The sequence below is a fragment of the Pinus tabuliformis genome, chromosome 3_2, assembly GCF_031772625.1.
Source record: "Pinus tabuliformis cultivar Carrire ecotype Pingquan chromosome 3_2, CPIR1, whole genome shotgun sequence".
Classification (NCBI taxonomy): domain Eukaryota; kingdom Viridiplantae; phylum Streptophyta; class Pinopsida; order Pinales; family Pinaceae; genus Pinus; species Pinus tabuliformis.
The window spans coordinates 770,911,635-770,934,176 of NC_142302.1; the positions used below are offsets into that span (position 1 = coordinate 770,911,635).

General features: G+C 39.7%; 1 protein-coding gene across 1 annotated transcript; it reads right to left on the bottom strand.

Annotated features, from left to right (window-relative positions):
• Positions 1-3,852: 3,852 nt before the first annotated feature.
• On the bottom strand, positions 3,853-8,972 carry LOC149182900 (uncharacterized). The gene is made up of 4 exons (XM_089414714.1): positions 7,608-8,972; positions 6,946-7,130; positions 5,933-6,837; positions 3,853-4,259 (listed from the first exon to the last, which is right to left on the bottom strand). The coding sequence occupies exons 1-4, from the start codon at positions 8,970-8,972 to the stop codon at positions 3,853-3,855; spliced, it is 2,862 nt and encodes a 953-aa protein (XP_089270840.1).
• Between the last annotated feature and the right edge of the window lie 13,570 nt (positions 8,973-22,542).

Genomic DNA, 22,542 nt, shown 5'->3' on the forward strand with positions numbered 1-22,542 from the left:
ATGGATCTTCATCAAAACAAGATGATGAAGAAAATCTAGCTTTAGCGAGTAAATCTAAGAAAGGGAAAGGGAAGGCATCCCAATCCAAATCTTCTCATGGTGGGAAGAAGGTTGACAAGTCGAAAGTGCGATGCTTTCACTGTCATGAAGTGGGCTATTATGCAATGAATTGTCCAAAAAATAAATCCAAGAAGGGTTCCTCCAAGGGATCTGATGGTGATGCATTAGCCTCACAATTTGAGTTGGATTTCTCGCTTATCGCATGCATGGTTTCATCGATGGTGGGATGTGTTTGGTACCTGGACAGTGGAGCTTCTTTCCACATGTTGGGTGACAAGAATATTTTCAATACGTTGGAGGAGAAAGATCTCTAGATGCGGATCGAGATGGGCGACGATGGAAAGTGTTGTGTCTCCGGTGAAGGTACAGTTGTGTTTCAGAGGGAGCATGGTGCTCCTCTCACCTTATCTGTTGTTAAGTATGTACTAGGTTTGAAAAAGAATCTTGTGTTTGCTGCTATGCTAGAAGATAAAGGCTATGATGTAGTCTTTAGTAAAGGAAAAGTTTTCCTGAGGCATATCATTACCGGACAGACCAAGCGAATAGGGATTCAAGTAAAGAATCTCTACAAGCTGGAGGTAGATGACTGTGCTGCACTGAGTTCCAAAGCAGAGGTGGTGCAAAGCCAAGATGTTGGCGAGCTATGGCATAGAAGACTAGGCCACTTGCATCACGGGGCTTTGAAGATCATGCAACAAATTTCTACTGGCTTACCTAAGGGAAAACTAGAGCAAACAGATACATGCAAAGGATGCACCTTGGGTAAGTATGCTAAAGCTTCCTTTCAGGATCGAGATAGTAGAGCTGGAGCAATCCTGGAGCAAGTTCACTCAGATGGATGTGGACCATTCTCTATAGCCCCCACCGTTATGTAAAGGTACTATGTTATTTTTATTGATGATTTTTCTCGTAGATGTTGGATCTACTTCATGAAAAAGAAGGATTAGACCTTCTTGAGATTTTGCGAGTTTAAAGCCTTGGTAGAGAAAGAATATGGAAAGAAAGTAAAAGTCTTGCGTAGCGACAATGGAGAGTATGTCTCCTAGCAGTTTAAAGACTTCTGTGCTGCAGAAGGAATTAAATGGGAACTGACGACACCTCATAACCCACAACAGAATGGGGTGGCCAAAAGGAAGAATAGATCTATTGTGGGAGCAGCTCGAGTGATGTTGCATGACCAAAGCCTACCACTTCATCTATGGGCTGAGGCATGCAATACAGCAGTGTACCTTCATAATAGAAGTCTTCATCGTATCTTGGGGATGAAGACACCTATGGAGGCTTTTTCGGGGAAGCGACCAGATGTGAGTAACTTCCGCATATTTGGATCACCAGTTTTCTGTCTTATGACCAAAGATGCTCAGAAGAAGCTAGACCCAATAGTTGAGTTGGGGATACTTGTGGGGTACACAGATACACCCCACAAATATCACGTGTTTCTTCCTGCTAGTCAGAGGATTGTAGTGCGCGGGATCTGAAGTTCGACGAGCAGAGAGCCATGTGAGTGTCATTTGAGAGGGAGCTCAAGTTGCATGGTGATGAGGAACTTTTAGTTCCAAAGGAGGAGGAGCCTCCTGATGATGTGGATCAGCCACATGCTGAGGATCCAGTAGTGGAGACCACCACTCCTAGAGAGTCTTCCAGAGACAGGTGGAAACGCTCGCGGGAAGCTGACATATTGATGCCAGATGTGAGAGAGAATGTGGGGTAGCCATCCTCTCAGCGCAGACAGAGGAGATCTCTTGAGAGATACACTAGCTACATGGCCCTGGTTGGGGAGTGTGTAGCGACCGAACCTTCTTCTTTTCAAGAGGTAATGCAACAACCAGTCTGGGTTGATGCAATGGTAGAAGAGTACGATTATATCATATGGAATAGTGTGTGGGATGTTGTCCTTAGACCTGGGGACAAGTCAGTGGTTATTTCCCGATGGCTTTACAAGGTAAAGCAGGCAACTGATGGAAGTTTTGAGAAACACAAGGCAAGGTTTGTTGCTCGAGGTTTCTCACAGGTTGAGGAGATCGACTACAATGAGAAATTTGCTCCCGTAGCAAGGTACTCATCTATCAGATTGATGCTAGCTCTATCAGCTCAGATGGGTTGGAAGATCCATCAGATGGATGTGAAGACGACGTTCCTCAATGGGAAGATTGAGGAAGAGTTATACATTGAGTAGGCCGAAGGATTTGAGACCTTCGATCGCGAGTCACATGTTTGTCGACTCAAGCGAGCACTGTATGGGTTGAAGTAAGAACCCCATGCTTGGTATACCAAAATCGACAGCTATTTCACTGGGTTGGGCTTCACCAAGAGTGAAGCAGATGCGAACCTTTACCGCATCATGGTAGAAGGTAAGCCATTGATTATTGTACTTTATGTCGATGATCTGATTTTGACAAGTGATGTTCAATAGATCAAATCTTGCAAGGAGGACCTTGCAAGGAGGACCTTGCAAGAAAGTTTTAGATGAAGGACATGGGCCTCATGCACTACTTTCTAGGCATGGAAGTGTGGCAGAAAGATGGGGAAGTATTTGTGTCTCAAGGCAAGTATGCCAAAGAGATACTCAAGTGCTTTCACATGGAGAAGTGCAAACCCATGCAGACTCCTCTAGCTAGGAACTGGAGGAAGGAGGATGCTACTTTAGGTGAGGTAGTAGCTGCTACTATTTATCGGTAGCTGGTGGGTTCACTTATGTATCTGGTGAACACATGACCCGACTTATGCTTTGCGGTGAACCAACTGAGTCAAGCTATGGTTCAGCCTACCAAGCTATTTTGGAAGGCAGCGAAGCATGTGCTGAGATATCTCAGAGGCACTACACAGTACGGATTATGGTACAGATGGATAGAGGGAGTGAAGCTGCAAGGCTTCACGGATGCGGATTGGGCTGGTAGTCCATCAGACTGGAAGAGCACTTCTGGAGGAATCTTCAACCTTGGTTCAGCTGCAGTTTCTTGGTATAGCAGAAAACAAAGATTAGTTGCACTTAGCTTAGCAGAGGCTGAATACATGGCTACCAGTCAGGCAGTACGCAAGGCCATTTGGATGCAGAAGGTTTTAGTGGGATTGTTTGGTCAGATGATGGATCCTACAGTGATATACTATGATAATTAGAGTTGCATAAAACTCTCTGAGAATCCAGTGTTTCATGACAGGTCCAAGCATATAGATATCTATTACCATCATCTACGGGACTGTGTGATCAAGAGGATCATGATGTTGTAGTATGTTTCGATCGAGGAGCAGGATGCAGATATTTTGACTAAGGAATTGTCAAAATGCAAGTTCGAGTTCCACATAGACATGATCGGGGTTACTGATAATCCCTTTCTTGTTGAGAGGGAGTGTTGAAATGTGCAATAAGAAATGCTAAAAATAGAAGATGCTAAAAATAGCACTGTTATAAATAGCCGGGATATAAATAGCAATGCAGCCATTGTGGATCTTAGCAACAATGGGTGAAAAGTGAAAGTGCTAAAAATAACTTTTCTAAAAATAGAATTTCGAGATCCCTTCTTATTTTAGTCAGTCCCTCGACTAAACATAGGAAGTAAAATTCGAATTTGATGTTTTTTTTTTTAACAAAGTCGGTTGCTATATTAGTGGCTGAAAAAAGAGGAGTCAGTTCTCCTGGAGTACAATATATACTTCTGGTGATTTGGATCAAAGGAGTTACAAAATGGGATCTCTCCTTGATCCTTTTTCTGCTTGTTTTACCTCTAAAACTTCCTGAGCTACTATAGACTCTTACATATTGAAACAACCAAAATTTGCATTTGCATAACATCTTTAATCTATTTCTATGTGGCTTATTTGCCTTGCTGTGGATTCCTCCAGATTTTGGTCTGGTTCTATCTGTTTGGCACTGGAAGAGCTAGGTGCTGCCTGATTCTTTTTGTCCATCATATACTGCAATATTGCTATGGATTCCTCAGCATGGCTACATTGGTTCGACAGATGGTTAAACTGCTCATGAAGAGAGGCAACCCTATGCAGAAAAAGATCTATCTCTGCTCTGTATTTGTCGTTGATGATGCGATTTTGATCTTCAATTCTGGTCTCCAGGATCCTTTGCTGGTTCTCTAAGATGCGCTGTTGCGCCCTGACTTCCTCTAGTTCAGCTTGCAAGTCCGCACAGTGTAGGCAGTCCTCGGAGCGAGCCATGCTTGCTTCAGGGTTGTTGCGGTCCAAAACGCCTGCAACAGAAGAAAAAACAGAACACGGAGGAACACGAGCTTGCTTGAGAGCGCAGATAGTCAAACGGGAGCGGGGAGGAGCTGTCCAGAGGTTTTGATTGATGCAAATGGAGTAGGAACAGTTTCTAAAGGAAGAGCGACAGGTCATTGAAGAAGACAAGACACAGAGGCCTTCAGAGAACAAATGCTCTCGGAGGCAGCAAGGAACAGAGCAATGAAGATGGAGATGTGAGGGAAAATAAATAGGAGAAGATTGCATAAAGAGAAGGCGGGAAGAGAGCATGCCGATCACGCAGTGGAGATGGTGAATCTGCAAAAAGGACTGGAAAAAATCCTGAGAGACCCGAGGATCGGGTCCGAATAGACGTTTACCAGCTGGGGTGTTGGAACTTTCAAAGCCTTTGAGTGTTTTGCGAGTTTCATATCTGTCCCAAATCTTAATACAATAAGTTGTCCGGCTGACGGCCCATATCTCATGATTCATCTCGATTCTGTCAGTGGTGCAGTGCTTGACGCTAAGGGGATGTGATTGAATCATGGCAAGGGTTGGAAGGACTCGCTGGAGTTACAGCTCAGGATACCGATAGATCTTTCACATGCTCTGTTGGCACGCTCATCGGCCTTCTTATTCAATTTACGGAGAATATGATAATATTGGATATCTTCCATTGCCTGATGAAGGATTTGGTTGCGCCTGTTTATTTGCTGAAGGAGAGTGTTTGGAGTGTTCTGCTGATGCACCATAAGGCGAATGACTATAGAGGAGTCCCCGAATACTTTTGCCTTTTTTATTCCTAACTTGCTTAACTAGATTAGGCCCTGGAACAAAGCTAATGCTTCAGCTCTGTTGTTAGAGATCTTCCCAAGACCCCATTCATAATGGAGAATACATTCTCCATTGGCATTACAAATCAGCCCTACTGCTCCGGCTAGACCCGGGTTTGACTTGGATGCCCCATCGAAAAATAAGTGGAAAATGTTACAGTTGCATATCCAGTTAGAAAATTCTTCTTCTTTTAATCTCAGTTTCCAAGAGCTAACTTCTCCTTTGTTCTGAACCTCTCTCCTGTGAGCTTCCTGAGCATTGGGATTGTTCTCCAAGATGTAACTGATTAAGTTTCACTCCTCTGTGCTATAATTTGCTGCATCAATCTTGCCGGTGGTGTTAATCGAGATCGTTTCCAATGCAAGTGTTTTAGCTTTGTGGTAGATTTTACGTATGCTTGAGCCTTTATCCTGGAAGACTTTATGGTTTTGAGCTAGCCAGATGCGCCATAGTAGAGTGTGTGGGAGGGTATTCTGTACCCTCTTCACCAAACTACTTCTTTTTTCTTTCCAAGGGCAGTCTTTCCTCCATTTATATATTGTCTCTGCTATGGTGCGCTGATGTTCCCAATTTATATTTCCTATTGAGGCCATTTTCCCCCAACAGTCAACGGCAACCGGACATTCTATGAATAAATGGTGCATCGTTTCCTCTGATTTGCAACAATTCGGGCATCTGGATGGGCCAATAATGCCTCTTCTTCTTAGATTTTCAGCTGTTAGTATTTTACCTTTCAGTAAGAGCCAGATAAAGAATTTTATTTTTGGAGGAGCCTCTGTTCGCCATACTATTTTCCAGTGATTCCATAGGCTTATTTGATAGATGCTATTACAGAGGTATTGATGACCTGCTTTAACTGTATAGCTTGTTCCAGATGCATCCCAACGAAAACCATCCATTTCGCCTTCTTGGATGGGAGCCTTACTGTGGAGGAGCATCTTCAGATAGTTGAGGCTAGGTTCTAAAGCATTGGGAAGCTCAGGAAAATACCAGCCAATCCAAACATGGGAGAGGGAATCCCATCTTGAGATTTGAGACAAATGGTATAGTCCTCTATTGTTAAGGAAATTTATAGCAGGAATGGCCTCTTCGTTCGTGACCAGAGGTTGCTGCCCCAGAATTTTGTCTGTTCCAAACTTTATGCTGGTTCCCCCGCCAGGGACTTTCGAAATGTTTTGATTCATAAATGGAAGAGCCTTCTTGCATAGTCTCCAGATTTTTGTGGATTCTCTGTTAGGGATGTTGGAGTCTAGGAGTTGCTGTCTTGGACAGCTCAAGTATTTTATCTCCAGCACCTTTTTCCACCACAGTGTAGGCCCTGTTATTAATCTCCATACAATTTTTGCACCAAAGGCCAGGTTTAAGAGCTTTGGTGATCTGATGCCAAGCCCGCCTCTGTCTTGGGTTTGAATTACATGCTTCCAGCTGACTAAATTGAACTTGTTCTTATCAGTCTTCCCCCCTTGCCAGAGGAAATGTCTAAGAGAAACTTCCAGTTTATGATGAAAAATAGCTGGAGCTTGATATAGGGAAAAGCGATAGATGGGAAGTGAAGTGATACCTGATTTTAGAAGAATAAGCCTGCCTGCTGGATTGATCCACATTGTACCCCATTGCTGCACTTTCCTCTTAACCTTGTCAATGATTCCATTCCAGGTTTCGACCTTCAAAGGCCCCAAACTCACAGGCATACCTAAATAGGAGAAGTGGGTCCATTCCAGGTTGCATGTGACGCCGAATATGCTTGCAATGCTGTGTATAACATGATTTGTAGAATTCCACCCATAGATGCATCTTTTGAGCTGATTGACCTTGCCTCCAGAATACTCCATAAATTGGTCAAGGAGTTTCTTGAATCACCTTGCTATTGTGGTGGATGCTCCCCCAATTAGCAAGGTATCATCAGAAAACTGAGAATGGTTAATGTTTTTTTCTCCATTCCTAAATTTGATGCCAGTTATAAGCCCCACTCTACGATTGTAATCTAAAGCTTGACTAAAAGATTCGGCCATGAGAATGAACAGGTATGGAGATAGGGGGCAGCCCTGTATTAGCCCCCGAGAAGATTGGAAAGCTTCACAAGGCCTCCCATTGATCAGGGGGGAGATCCAGGGCCCAGAAATGTAGGCTACAATCATGTTGATGAAGGATGGCTCGAAACCCATTCTGATTAAAACAACAAAAAGGAAGGAGTGTCTTACTCTGTCAAAGGCATTTGCTAGGTCCAGCTTTAAGACAAATCCTTTTTCTTTCCTAGATAAGCTTGAATGAATGGCTTCTTGGACAAGGAGGATGGAGTCGGTGATATGCCTATTGGGAAGGAAACCTCCTTGATTTTCAGAAATCAAGGAGGGAAGAAGAGGTTTGAGCCTGGATGCTAAGATTTTGGATATAATTTTATAGGACGAGTTACATAAAGAAATGGGTCGGAATCTAGAAAAGGAGGAGGGGCGGTTTTCCTTGGGTATGAGGGCAAGATAAGTGGAGTTAGTGAATCCTCCTAACTTTCCTTTTCTTAGCACCCAACGGATCATCTTTATCAGGTCCTTTTTTATCATAGTCCAATACTCCCTAAAGAAGCAGATGGGGAATCCATCCGGTCCTGGCGCCTTGTCGGGATGCAAGCTCCAAATTGCTGCCTTGACTTCCTCTTCCTCTATTTCTTTGCTGAGCTTGTTGTTCATCTCTTTAGTAACTCCTTTGGGCAGATGCTGGAGCAAATCGGAATAATCTTCTGCCTCTTTACTTTCAGTTAGTAGGTCCCTGTAATGTTTAGTGGCAGCTTTCTTTATGGTTTCCTGAGTGCTGTGCCGATTTCCTTCACTATCCATGATTGTGCTTACAGTATTCCTGAGCTTTCTAACAGTAGCTTGTTTGTGGAAGTAGGCTGTATTTTTATCTCCTGCTTGAAGCCATAGTTGCCTAGATTTTAGGCGCCATTTTATTTCTTCCTCCCTATTAATATGGCTTAGTTGTGCATATAAGTTACTTTCATGCTCTTTGTTTTGCTGCGATAGTCCTTGTTCTTCTATTCTTAGCTGAACATCTTCTAGCTCTCTTTTGACTTTCTTTTTGTTCTCTTCTGGTTCCTGATAGCTGTCCCTAGCCCAATCTTTTAGTGCCTGTTTGACTCTTTTTAGCTTGGATTCCCAAATAAAGCTTGGTGAGCCTTCTACATGCTGGCTCCATGTCGTTTGGACAACTTCTCTAGCTGCTGGCATCTGATTCCAAAGAGGGCTATATTTAAAGGGGATGGGGCCAAGAGGGCAGTGATTTTGCAGAGTCAAAGTAATGGGATAATGATCAGAAGCCGATGTGTTGAGAATATTAGCATATCCCGCTGAGAAAGAGGAGAGGAATGCAATATTGATTAGAAATCTGTCTAATCTTTCCATTATGTTACCAATGCCGATCCTACGATTGCTCCAGGTGTATCTGCGATTTTTGGGAATAACGTCAACTAAATCGTGCTCCTGGATGATGGTTTCTAAACGGCCTCTGGAGGGATCTGGAGTGAAGGTTCCTCCTCTTTTTTCATTGGCATGAAGAATCAGATTGAAATCACCTGCAACTATGAGATTATTGTTTTGTTCCCCTTCTATGCTTGCCTTCAAATCGTCCCAACAGATTTCTTTTTCTCTGTAGTGGTTGGGAGCATAAACATTATATATGGTTACTGTTTGACTGCCTGTTCTGCTGTCAAGAGTGGTTCTAATCCAGTTCTGATGAATATTTGTTGAGCTGCAAACCCATTTGTTGTTGTCCCAAATGGTTACAATTCCTCCGGAGGCCCCTCTAGCTTCACTGATGCTTCCAAAAAACTGTCTCTGTTGGTTTATAATTTTTTTCATTTCATGCTGATCTTGTTTTGTTTCCTGTATCAGCATGATTTCTGGCTTTTCATTGTGAATTAGTTCTCTGAGGGTAGCTAGCTTGGAGGGGTGCCCTAAACCCCTGCTGTTCCAAGAAAGAATTTTCATCATGGAACATTGGGCATGCAGAGAGGTGCTCGCCTCTCATAGTCTTTGTTGCTTGTCTCTTTTTCTTGATGCCCGAGGATGAAAGATTCTATTGGGGTTTGCGTGCCCATAGCTATATCTTTTTGGGTGTTCTCATCCCTTTGTTGCTTGACTGATTTTCTACTCGGTCCCTGTTTTTTCAAAGCATCACTAGCTGTTCCATGTTCTTTGGAGGAACTTCTGGTAATTCTAGATGAAAGTGGGTCAAGAGGGGGCTGAGAAGAAATAGATGGAGGTTTAAGAGAGACTGGGGGCTCAGAGGAAGGGTTGTCGGGGACAGATTCTACTGCAGAGAGGATAGAGAAGGGATTGGAAGAGGGAGGAAGAGGCGGTTCGAGGGGTTGTAGATCTGAGGATAAAGGGGAAGAGGAGGATGGACGCGGATTGGAGGGGCCAGGTATTTCAGGATCCAAAGAAGGCTTGGAGGGGGGGTTGGTTTCTTCTTTTTGACAGTTTCCCAATGGCCATCCTGCTCTTCATTGTCTACATTAACAACTTTTGTGCATCTATTAGCGAAATGCCCGTATTGATGACATAAATTACATTTAAAAGGAATCTGTTCGTAGTTCAGCTGCTGGATATGACTCCAATTGTCCACTTTCAACTTTATCGCTTCTGGCAATCCTCGACCTAGATCCACTTCAACACAGATCCTTGCACATGCTTGCATGTTGTCCTTGGGCTCGCTACGATCAGTGTACTTGCCAACAACATTCCCTATGGCCTTAACCGAATCATCACCCCAGCAGTGTAGAGGAAGGTGAGGGAGGCGAACCCAGACTGGAACAACACTTGGGATGTCCAGTTCCAGGTCGAAATCTGGGGTCCATTTATTGAGATAAAGCCCCCTTGAGTCCATGAAGTATGGCCCATTCCTGAAGATCAGATCTTTGTCCTCTTTTGATTCGAAATGAAATGTATAATACCCTTTGCCACAAAATCTGATGGATATTTTCCCTTGGATCTTATCTGACCAGTTTCGCTCAACCCATCTTTGAACTGTTCTTGGTGATGGCCAAAGCCCTGTAAATTGCCCTATTAATCCTTTCTCAGCAAGGGAAAGTGTTGCCATGCGAGGAATAGTTGGCGGCAGTTGAACTTCCTGCAACACATCAAGTTTCTTGACAAATTTCGAGGTTACAGGTCTGGGTCGTTGTGGGGGAAGGGACTTCACCAGTTCAGAGAATGCTTTTTGCGGATCAGGGTCCTCGTGGAACGAATCCGATGGGGCCATGGCTGGGCCAAGGCCCAGGCCGAAGCAGATCTGAGCTCAGGCAGAGGGGTTCACGCAGCTTGGGCCAGGCGCGCGCAGCGCAGCAGCAGCTCTAATACCGACAATTCCTTAGCATTCGAATTTGATGTTGACAGTTGTTTGTAAATTGATTAATTAATTCATCTTGAGTTAATTAGTTAAGGAATTATGAACATGAAGTCTATGTGAGGACATGCAACAGTTTCTCCTTTGATTGAGGGATTTATCCATCAGTTAAAGAGATAAGAGTGAGTTGTAATATTGAGTTCTAATTAGTTGGCTCAGTTAACTGAGTCAAGTCCAGTTAGATTAATTTAATAGTTTGTTAAATTAATGAGAGTTCAGTTAGTTAATGCTTACATGCATGCAACTACTGTATTTCAGATAACTGAGTATTCACTCATGGATAACTCAAGCATGTCAGTTCAGTTAGAGACCCAGTTGAGATCAGATGGAGGGACAATGTACTATCAGTTGCTAGGATATTCCTTGCATGCAGAAGGAATATTATTCCTTAAGGATTGTGCAGTTGGACCTGAGGTTACAGTGAGTGTGATGACGCCAATTCACGCATGTGATATCATTGGACCCCAATCAAAATTGCACAAGGAAATAGGAGGCTTGGAGGGCTTGAGGAAGATATATTCGATGTCTATTGAGTCTGTGAGTTGTATTGTTTGATTGCAGTGAGGGCAGGATAGCTTGAGAGTTGATTCTTTTTGTAACTTGAACAAGATTTCCACTTGTATGATAATACAGAGTTGGGGTTTTAAGCTGGTGCTTTCCCTAGTGATATATCTTCTGTGTTATGGTTGATTACTTCTCATTCTCAGTTATATCTGTTCATGCTTGATGATGCTCATATCTGTTTAAGCTTCTGCAAAGTTTATGGTAGAAGTAGATTTGGTATTATGCTTTAGGACATTGCATATATCAGGTGATCTACAATGAAAATTCTACAAATACTTCCATTGAGATACTCTAATTGGGTAGCCAATCTAGTTCCAGTGAGAAAAAAGAATGGTGAAATTAGATTATGTGTGGATTTTAGGAATTTGAATAAATCTTCCCTGAAAGACAATTATCCATTACCTAAGATGGATCAATTACTTTAGAAAGTTTCAAGAGCCCATAGAATTTCCATGTTAGATGGTTTTTCTGGATATAATCAGATTATGGTTAGTCCAGAGGATAGAGAAAAAACTGCATTTACAACTCCATGGGGCACATTCATGTATGCTCGTATGCCTTTTGGGTTAACTAACGCTGGAGCCACATTTCAACGTGCTATGGACCTAACATTTGTAGGTAAGACCAAAAAATTTGTTGTTATTTATTTAGATGATTTAACTATTTTTTCCAATTCTGATGAAAAGCATTTGAAGCATTTGAGAAAGGTTTTTGATAGGTGCAGAAAATTTGGGATTTCCCTTAATCCCAAGAAGTCTTTGTTTGCACAAGTAGGATTCTTTATAGTTGGGCTCTTAGAAGGTTCTTGTGGATTCTCCTGTGTGGGGGTTGCAGAAGGTTTTGTGTATTCTTCTCAACTGGGATGTAAAAAACAAAATTTATTTCTAATATCTTTCAATTGGATTCAACAAGGAGCTTAGCCAGGCCTTGAACTTTTACCAGTTTGGTAGTATTGATGATGAGATCATACTCTAAAATTTTAATTATCCATTTGCCTCTCCTTCCATCATTGTTAGGCTGAGTTAAAATAGTTTTGATAGCACTATTGAGTACATAGACAATGATAGAAGAATGGAAGAGATAGACTCTCAAGGATTTTAGAGCTTGAACTAAAGAATAGGCTTGTTTTTCAATGTTGTCATAATTTAGTTCATCATCTATCATAACCTTGCTAAAAAAGGCAATGGGTTGGTCATCTCCATCTTTGTTCTTTTGCAAAAGAACAACAACTAAGGTAGTTTCAAAAGCAAAACAAAGACAATGAAAAGTTCAGAGTAATCTGGACTGGCTAAGATGGGGGCTTCTCATATGGCATTTTTAATCTGATCAAATTCATACCTAGTAGGAACAATCCATTTGATTTCATGGTTCTTTTTCAACATATCAATTATGTCCTTAACTTTTTCTGCATAATTAGGGATAAACCTTCTTAAAAAAATAATTTTGCCAAGGAAAGCTTAAACTTCCTTCTTTCTCCTTGGTAATATGAGTGCCTGAATTGCTAAGACTCTTTTAGGATCAATGACTACTCAAACATTGAAGTTGAAGTTTGTAAAGTACTGTATTGTAAATGAAAATCTGTATTGGAAGGATCCTCTTAACATCCTTTTACTTTGCCTAACAGAGAATGAGACAGAAGGGATCATTGATGAATTTCATGCAGGAATTTGTGGAGGGCACTATGCTTGGAGGGCTACAACATACAAGATCTTAAGGGCAGGGTTTTATTGGCCTACTCTGTTTGCATAGGTTGGAGAAAAGGTTAGGAGTTGTACACAATGTCAAATGTTTGCTGGAAAGCAGAGATTAGCAACTCTTCCATTGGTTCCAGTCTTAGTCCAAGCACCATTCACTCAATGGGGATTGGATTTCATTGGTGAAATTCATCCTCCATAAAGCAATCAACACAAATGGATATTGACTGCTACATATTACTTTACCAAATGGGTAGAAGCCATTCCAGTCAGAAATGCAATTGATACTGTTGTTATCAAGTTTATTGAAGAATATATATTGTCTAGATTTGGATCCCCCATGCAAATAGTGACAGATAATGCACAAGCATTCAACAGTACTAAGATGATTGAGTTCTGTCGGAAATATCACATTTTTTTGCATCATTCTACACCATACTATCCATAGGGAAATGCATTGATAGAGTCCTCAAATAAAAGTTTGGTTAAAAATATAAAGAAAACATTGGAGGATCATAAAAGGAGTTGGGACAATCATCTCATTTATGCACTTTGGGCCAACAAGATTTCACCCAAAAGATCAATAGGTAAATCCCCTTTTCAGCTTGTTTATGGAAAAGAAGCTATATTTCCCACACATTTAGCTTTTCTTGTCATGAAGTTTTTGCAAGAGTCAAATTAAGAGCCTGATGACTTCTCTCGAAGAATAAATCAAATCATAAAACTAAATGAGGATAGAGATGAAGTACATTACAAGCTTAAGAAATATCAGAGTAAAATGAAAAGCTTGTTTGATAGGAAATCTAGGGAAAGAGATTTCAGGGAAGGTGATTTGGTACTGAGATGGGATGCTAGGAGAGAAGACAAAGGGAAACATGGCAAGTTTGACAACCTTTGGTTGGGACCTTTTAGCATTGCTGAGGTCAAGGGTAATAACACTTTCATTCTGTAGAATTTGGAGGGAGAGTATTCCTCATTGCCTATCAATGGGAAGTACTTGAAGCACTACATTCAGTATTGAGAGGTTTCCATTCATTCATCATTGTATTATACCAGAGAGTTTTATTTTACATGCAGTGTGTATTTGTTTCAACAGAGACCCCATTAGCCCGAGGAGAAGGCACATGGATCTGCAAGTTCTTTGCAACCTGCAAGAGGAAGTAGTCCCCAGTTGGAGCTGATGTTGTAACATGATTTATTTTTGATAAGTTAGTTTTTATTTTATAAAAGAGGGTATGAAAAAATAAAGAAAAAATGGAAATATGAAAAAATAAAAAATAAAAAAGAGATGAAATAAAACCCCATCAAAAGAAAATTAAAAAATTTGTATAAGTGTGCTTGTTTAAATGCCACTTCATGAAATAAATTGCATTTGTAATAAATAAAGGTTTGTGTGCAGCTTGTTTTTATGCCACAACCTTTTATTCTGATATGGATCAAATTGTTTAACCTTAATCAAATAATTCAAATTTTTGTATTAGATTGGTGAATAAGTTTAACCAAACAGTTTAATCTTGGTTGAACATTAGAATTAGGAGAGAATAGGATAAATAAATGGCCTAATATGCTCAAAATTTGGCCAAATTGTATTAGATTAGGCTTAATTAGTGAGTTAGTTAAATAAGGTCAGCTAGTCTAAATGCGCCCAATTTGATTAGTTTTTAATTACCTTTTTAAAAGGTGATTAATTCTTTTGTAAATAAACTTTGATATGCTTTTTAACCAAAGTTCATATACGACAAAGCTTATTTTTCGGAAAACAATAAAGCTTGGGTGAAAACTGACGATGATTCGCCTCCCCACTTAGATCAACGACAGGGAAGCCACTTCGTACCTCCTTGCCATGATACGAGATAACGGTGGGGGGGGGGGGGTGCAAAAAGTAGTTTTACCCGCGCAGGCCCCCTGCCTACGTGTCGTCACCTCAGCACTTCGCACCCCCCTCGCTCCTTACCACTTACCACTACCGCCCCCCTTTGAAATCCACCTTCCTTCCTTCCCACATTTTCCGATACTGTGCCAATGGTAACACCTCCTGCGCCATCTGACTCCAACCGCTCCACGCCACGTGCCCTCACCTGTTACTACCTAACCATTGCCGCCATTTATTTCCTCACGTTGCTGATCTCCCTTCATTAAATTCCTAATTAGCCGATCAACAATGGATTTCCTGTAATGGTATCCTTAATCCATTGATAAATATACCTTCGCCCCGTTACAACCGCTTTCTTCAATTTCTTTTTCACTGTTGAATTCACTTTTCTTGTTTACAGATTCATACCATTGCTGAGCTTGCAACAATAAGCGTCCTCTTAGCGTATCTCTGTAACTTTTTTGCCATATACCATTTTAGTTCTGATATCATGGCTCCAAAGAAGAAAGACAAGCCTTCTTCCAGTTCCTCTGCAGCACAGGAAACCCCAAAGGCCTCTAATGCCTTAGACCTAGACCATATCCCATTAGCTGACCAATATTTCAAGATTGCAGACATAGAATGTGAATTCGACATGTTCGAATTGCACAATTGGCTAAAACAGACATACATTGACTCTGAAGATGAAATTAACCTATGGGAATCCCTTCTACCTCTGTATATGTTTCCTCAAACCTATTCCTTTCCTGATTTAGTTATCTGGTGCCAAGCCAAGTATAATCCTTTACAGAGAACAGTGGTAGCTCATAATGGAGACATTATGATATCTATCACTCTAGAAACCATTAATAAAATGCTTCCGATCCCTGAAAATGATTCCCCAAGCTTTTTCTCCATTGCAGCCTTAATTGACCTATATCATACGTTAACCTTCCCTCAAAGAGCTCAACTTTTTGAGATCTTTCTCCCTGAAGATGCTGGGCTCCCCAAAAATAATCCTCCTTATCCAGCATCCATGTTCCCTGAGAGAGCCAAGCACATAATTTCCCTAATTTCTTGCTTGTTAGGCTACTAAACAAATCAATGGGTAGATGAATCTATCGTAGGCTATCTGTCAATTTTTTCTAAAGAAAACAAACCTGCCTTCAATTTTTGGTTGAAGCTATGCATGAGCAATTGATGAACATCATTACTAAAGGATTTTTTAAATACTCCTTTGTGCTATTTTATATGTTTATTTTTCAGCAGGGAGACAGATTACCTATTTTTTGCACAAGTAGGATGATCAATAAGAGAATCAAGCAGTCACAAAGTGGACCTCATTGGTTAGGAAGAATTCAACTGAGTCCAAATTTTTAGACTTCATTAGTTGTTTCATTCACCTAGTTGCACAACTTATCAGCAGCCAAAGTGAGCCCATGATCAGTACACAAATCAAAAGGATCCTGCGTCTCAATGATCAAGTTAGAATAGGAGACTGGTATCATTACCAGAACTACATAGAGATCAGAGTATATCGTTGTGAATTGTCTCCATATAAGTTGCCCAAATATGTTCCAATGAGAATTTTCTCTCTGGAATATATTAGGCAAATGATGAATATGGATGAGCTTCATTTCATTTCAGGGAAGAGGAGATCACAGTTCAAGATAAAGGCACAGGTAGGATCATTCATTTGTAACACTATATCAACAGGTTTAGAAGAATATGCCATACTAAAACAAATGGGTTTTCAACCGAGCTTCACCTGGTCTTATGACCCATTCAGTATTATCTCAGACTTAAGGGTGGAACTCAAAACCACACCTTACAATCATACACCAAGACCAGAGATTGAGAAGTTCAGAAATAAAGAATAGTGGGAAGAGAATACTCTTCAAGAAGCAAAAGAACAGGTTTTACCTCCTTCTACTCTTCAGACTCCTACTTCTCAAACCAAGTAGGACAAGAGGCCTAGAGAAGGATCATCATCATCAGCAATTGGAGAAAAGGAATTCATTCACTATCAGAAGAAATCAAGGACTAAATCCAAAGGCACTACTACTACTACTACTCAGGGTCAGAAGGAGCATATCATCATCAATTTGGACAATTCATAGGTTTCCATAGGGACAAAAGACATTGTAATTACTACTTCATCTTCTTCTTCAGTTTCACAAAATTTTCTAGAAATCACTCAATCTACAGGACCAAGTGAAACAGAGGAGTCAAATGTCTTCACTAATTTCATTGAAATTAAGCAGAAGAATGAAGCTTTAAAAGCAAATGTTTATGCATAGTTTTGGAAGTAGACTTCTACTTCATAGCACAGGTTGTTGACATCCTTTGACAATGAAAAGGGAAGAATGCAAATGGATTTTTTGCAGACTCAAGTGCCTTTTCCCAAGGGTTCTTCTAATTACAAGAAAACTATATTTTCTTTTGATGATAATCAGATACACCCAATTGATCAAATGGACATGCATAGGAAATCTAGTGAGATGCTGTTCTCAACCATGACCAATACTGCTATGGCATTGTCAAAATTCAAAATTGCTCTGTCAATTATGCAGTCACAATTGAAGATTGAGAAAGTATCATCTTTAGCAAAGGATAACATGGTCAAGTCATTAGAGGACTTAATAATTAAAATTGAATATGACCCTACTGATGTTAAAGCTGCTAAAGATATTATCAAAAAGAAAAATACAAATATTGCAACATTGAGAAAGTCACTGAAACTACCTTCTACAGAGGACCCCTAGACCAAGGAGATGGTAGAAAGTGAACAACACAAGGAAGAAATGCAAAAATTCATCATTGAGTAGAATGTACAAATAAAGACCATGGAGGAGAAAATTGAGAAACTGCTTAAGGAAAAAGAGCAATTTACTCAGTTAGTTGTACCCCCCATCACAACTATTCCTATTATAGTGTCCAGAACAATAGGGAATCTACCTCAGACATAGCATAATCTACATCAACGACAGGGGAATTGAACAAACTCTCATAGGAGTTGACTCACCAGAAACAAGAAAATGAAAGGCTTCATAAGAAATTCAAGAATCTAGAAGCTCAGAAGATAAAGAATGATACTTTGTATGTTGAATAAATGTAGAAAACACACAGGTTGAACAAAAGAATTGAAGAGTTGTAGAGCCCGTCATTGATGACTCAAACCTTAGCCCAATCCAAGGAAAGCATTTGGGCAGATATCGGTCAGGCCATAACTAAATTTTGGCCCTCCATTTAGATCATTTTCGACCAGGAGGAACTCATAAATAGATGTCAGGTAGCCATTGATGAAGTGAAGCAAATTCTTAAAGACAAACCAAGTGAATCTTCAGACATGATCAAAGTTATTAATTAAAAAACCAAGGGCCGAGTTGGAGTAGATTGAGATTCTGGACAAAACAAAAACCATTTTGGAGATAAAAAAGGTGTTGCAGAAAAAGAACCTGATGATTTAGTTAGAGACTAAGTGCCAAACCTTGAAGACTTATGTCCAAAGGTTTCATTTTAAGTTTAATTTACTTAATCAGAGAGGACTGTCAGGATTAGTGGCCCCAAATGACAGGTTGATCAGTTTAGAATAATACTGCCAAAAGATGTATACTATAGCAACTGATAAAGAAAAATTTGCAAGCATAAAGGGTCATATTATAGGAAAAAAAATGTTAGAAGCTTTAGATTTTGACTTGACTATTAAGCATGAGATTAAACATCTTTTTGTAAATAAGCCCACTTTTGAGAAGTACACCGAGGTTGATGAAGTTTACAAGAAATTGGTAAATCTTGCTATACCAAGTGAAGACCGATGGGATCACTTGTGTGAAGTTATTGAGTAACTTTCATCAACAACTGAAGGACAGTTGGGAAGCACTTTTTGGGGACCACATCATCAACAAATTCCTAAAGAATAGTGCCAACACTTAGCAGTTTTTGAAATTCCTATAGTTTTGTACTATTTTTGTATTTTTGTTTTGAAAATATCTAGAAGAACTTTTGTATAAATAACTCCTCCTTCGAGTTATTAAGGGTTGAACCCTTGGATGAGCTTTGAGAACAGAATTGTAACCGAGCTGGAGATTTGCCAAGTTAATGAAAGGATTCTAAATTTGCCTTCTATAGTTTTGTCTCCTAGTAAGTTTTTCATATGTGCTTATTTCATTATGTCTTTCTTCATATATTTAAGTCTTTATGCATAGATCTAGGTAAGATCATACTGAGTATTAGTCAGTCTTAAATCCCCTATGAAGTTATCAACAATAACTAGGGACTAGTTTATAAGACTATCTGTTATTATAGACTCCTCTATATCAATTAATTGTCACACAAATCTGCATTCGTTTAAATATATTTTGTTCTACAGGAAACATTGTTTTCTTGTATTCTTTGCTTATAACCAATCAAATATTCTGTCTGAATATTTAGCAAGTTATATTTCATCAATATTCTGATATTCACACATTTTAAATCAATTAACTATAGCTAGAGAAATAACAACCCTTTCATCTAACTTAGTAATTGTTAAGGCTTAAGCTCATGTTTTCAATCATTCATAACATTGGTCATCCATAAAATAAAAAACAAACAAAACATTTTAGATGCTTTACCATGAATAACTGACCTAGTGTCATCTCAGAGGAAAACAACCCCATCAAAAAATCCAAAGGAGAGTTCATTTGAATAATAGGATCTGGGTGAAGAGGACATAGCCTCTGTACTTGAAGAATGTTATTTGAGTTTGTAATGGCGAAATTGTGAATAACAATTTTGGGAAAACAAGGACCAGATTTTTTAAAGATGGCTCGATTTTTATCCAACCAAACTCCCCAAACCAGAATCAATGGAAGACCTTTATGCTAGATTTTGTAATGGGAAGATAACCAATGTTTTAAACCTTCCTCAACTATTGATCCTTCCTAGGAATCTATTTGGTCTTTATAATTTCTAATTTCCTTCCATACAACCTAGATGAATGGACAATGCATTAAATTAGATGTTCAATGATTCAAAGTTTTGAGAACATAAGATGCATTTACTTGGTCCATGAAAGAAGTTCTTTTGAAGCATGTTTCAAGTTGGAGACTTCTTCTTTAAATGGATCCACATGAATAATTTCATTTTTTGGGGGTAACTTTAGTTTCCATAATGTTTCATGCCTCTAAGGATCAACAATAAGTGGATTTCCTTGAACTAAACAAAGGTAGAAAAAATTAGGGGAATATCTCGAGATCGAGTTTGGAGCCTAAGTAAGAAGATCAAGTTGATTTGAGAAATATATTTCATAGTTCTATATCTATAAAAATATTATTATTTTCAATTATATGTTTATTAATTAAATTTATTAAGTTTGTATATCCTTATTAATTCTATGGTTAATCATTATTATTTAAATTTATTCTAATGTGATATGTATATCATGATTTTATTTTATCTAAAAACATTGTTCATAATTTTATTAATAAAAACAAAATTACGATATAATAAATCAAATTTTATTACTTTAAGCTTTTTATTATTAATTGAGTCAACATTTAAATGTTTGTATTTATTTATGGACACTACAACATCTCCCCCATACTAGACTCTATCTTATTTTTAACCTTTTATTATTTTTTAATTGAGCCAATATTTAAATATTTACACTCTATTACATTAAACCTTTTACATCACATTATGATTTTTTATTCTTTTTATTTATACTAATTAACCTGACATGTAAATGTTTACTAACATTTACACCCTACAACATTGCTCCCATACTAGGTTGTAGAGCGCCTCTAGGCGCAATTGTTACTTATATCAATAAAATAGAAAATATTAATAAGAAAACAATGTTTCAATATTGATCATAAATAAAATATTTTAATTTCCACCTTAATATTACATCAACTTTATATACAAACATAAAGTAATTGAAAGCAAAATTTCTCATTTAGTTTATATTTTTATAGTTTGAGGGAGAAGTGCAATTCATTTTGTGTTATATATATATATATATATATATATATTTTAAGAGAGAGAGAGAGAGAGAGTAACTGGTTTGTGTGGGGTTTAGTCCTAGGTCTCATGTTCAAACCTCATGGGGAGGGGTTGAGGATGGAAGCTGCTTTGAGGGAATTAAAACTATATCAATGGGTGTCCAAGCTCAACTGATATTCACATAATGCCGGTAATAAGCATCCCATTATGGGTTGAATGTTTTTCTTCCATCACAATCCCAGTGATATGGGTTGGTTATTCTTCTTCGATCACAATCCTAGTGATATGGGTTGGTTATTCTTCTTTGATCACAATCCTAGTGATAAGCATCCCATTGTGGTTTGATTATTCTTCTTCCATTCAATAAGAAATCTAGCCCTAGCCTAGGCTCAACCCAGTCTAAAAAAAGACAACTTTATATAGAGAAATATAAAATAATTGAATTGAAAAAAAATCTTGGGAGATGTGTATTTTATTTAATTTTTAATATATAGTTGATATGTGGTATTTAAAAAATGTTAATAACAAATTAAAAAATTCAATGTGGGTTAAAAGTTAAATATTTTAATATGCTCCCCGATGGGGATGATGAATTGGTCTAACGAAGTTACGTGTCAGTATTCATGACTACCACCTCGCCATTGGTGTGAGGACCAAACTCCTCGTCCTCTCATGACATATTTTGTACGGGAGGCGTTATTGTTGTTTGTGCGAAACCTCCATCAACCTCGAAGCGAGCGGGAGGAGGCGACCATCAAAGGTTTATGGAGGGTGGTGTGGTCTTTTTCCAGGAAGTCTGGGCATGGTATTGTTTTGGACAGAGCAACTCGAGTTCGGAATAGACAGTATAGAGGAACCTCATCCGGGAAAGGTGGCAACTTCATCGTTGACATCCCCTCCCCAACTTGCGCGTCAGTAATTTGGGTAATTTCCTTGTTGGTGTGTGGTTTTTAGTTTTTTTAAGTGGGAGAGGATTTGGGCCTCTAGTTCTGAAACTCATTCGAAGGTCTTGTTGTGGGTGGGTGGGTTCTCCTTTGTGTTGGGGCCGAATTTGGCTCATCATCCTTAGTAGTTATTTCTCGGGGTTCTGCAAGGTTAAGCAGCTTATGTGGCGCGAGTGTGTTGGAGTTCGGGTGGTCTGGTTAGTGGTTGTCTTACAAAGGGTTGGGGACAACGAATTTTGGGTCCAACTCCCTATTGTCGATTGGAAATTGTGGTTCCTTGCTCTTCTCCTGGGTTGGCTGCCTATGGTCCTGTCGACGTGGGTGGGGCGATTCTATGCGGTTGAAGTTGTAGTCAGTGTAGTACTTTTTCGGTTAGCTTTGTCCCTTCTCAACGGTGTCGGTTCTGCCATAATGCACTTGGTACCTTGAATTTCTCGTTCTTCTTCCTAGTCGATGCATAATTCAGATGGTCAGGGGGGTCAGGAATCTCCCTTACAGGTGGTAGTGGTGACCACTGGCTCTGGCTGGGGTGGTAGAAGTGCTGGTCATTCGGGTTGGGAGATCTATAGGGCTCGCAATGGTCATGGTCATGATGGATCGACGACAGGCCGTGGGGGTCGTACCTCGTAGACTCAACAACGAGGTGGAGCGATGCATCACGAAGGCATGGGTAGACGGGGGAAGATGATTCGTTCGAGGTGCAGAAAGAGACAAGAACGTCAATGTCATTCGGAAAACTGTCGGGGTTTGATTCAGTCAGTACTGGAACACCTAGAAACCTTGAAGTGGGTGTGACAAGAAGAGCATGTAGAGCTTATTGCCACATTGAACAAAATGCATTACTTCCAGTGCCATGTCCGAGAGCGCGTCGTGGTGGTCTGGCAAGGCCAAAATCTATTATCCAAGAAGGTGGAGAAGTTGGAGTCATGGATGGCCCACTTCGAAGAGCACATCCAGTGTTCCTTCCATCCTCCTCCTCCTCCAGGGACAACTCCAGACAACCCAACTTCCATTACTT

What these genes read in the sequence shown, in the direction of transcription:
- LOC149182900 (XM_089414714.1), bottom strand. Translation starts at nt 8,972, where the DNA reads ATGCTGATACAGGAAACAAAACAAGATCAGCATGAAATGAAAAAAATT. An exon ending in GCATCCACCACAATAGCAAG is followed by an intron (nt 6,838 to 6,945) that starts GTGATTCAAGAA and finishes TGTTATACACAG; the next exon opens with CATTGCAAGCATATTCGGCG. An exon ending in AAGCTATACAGTTAAAGCAG is followed by an intron (nt 4,260 to 5,932) that starts GTCATCAATACC and finishes CTTCTGTTGCAG; the next exon opens with GCGTTTTGGACCGCAACAAC.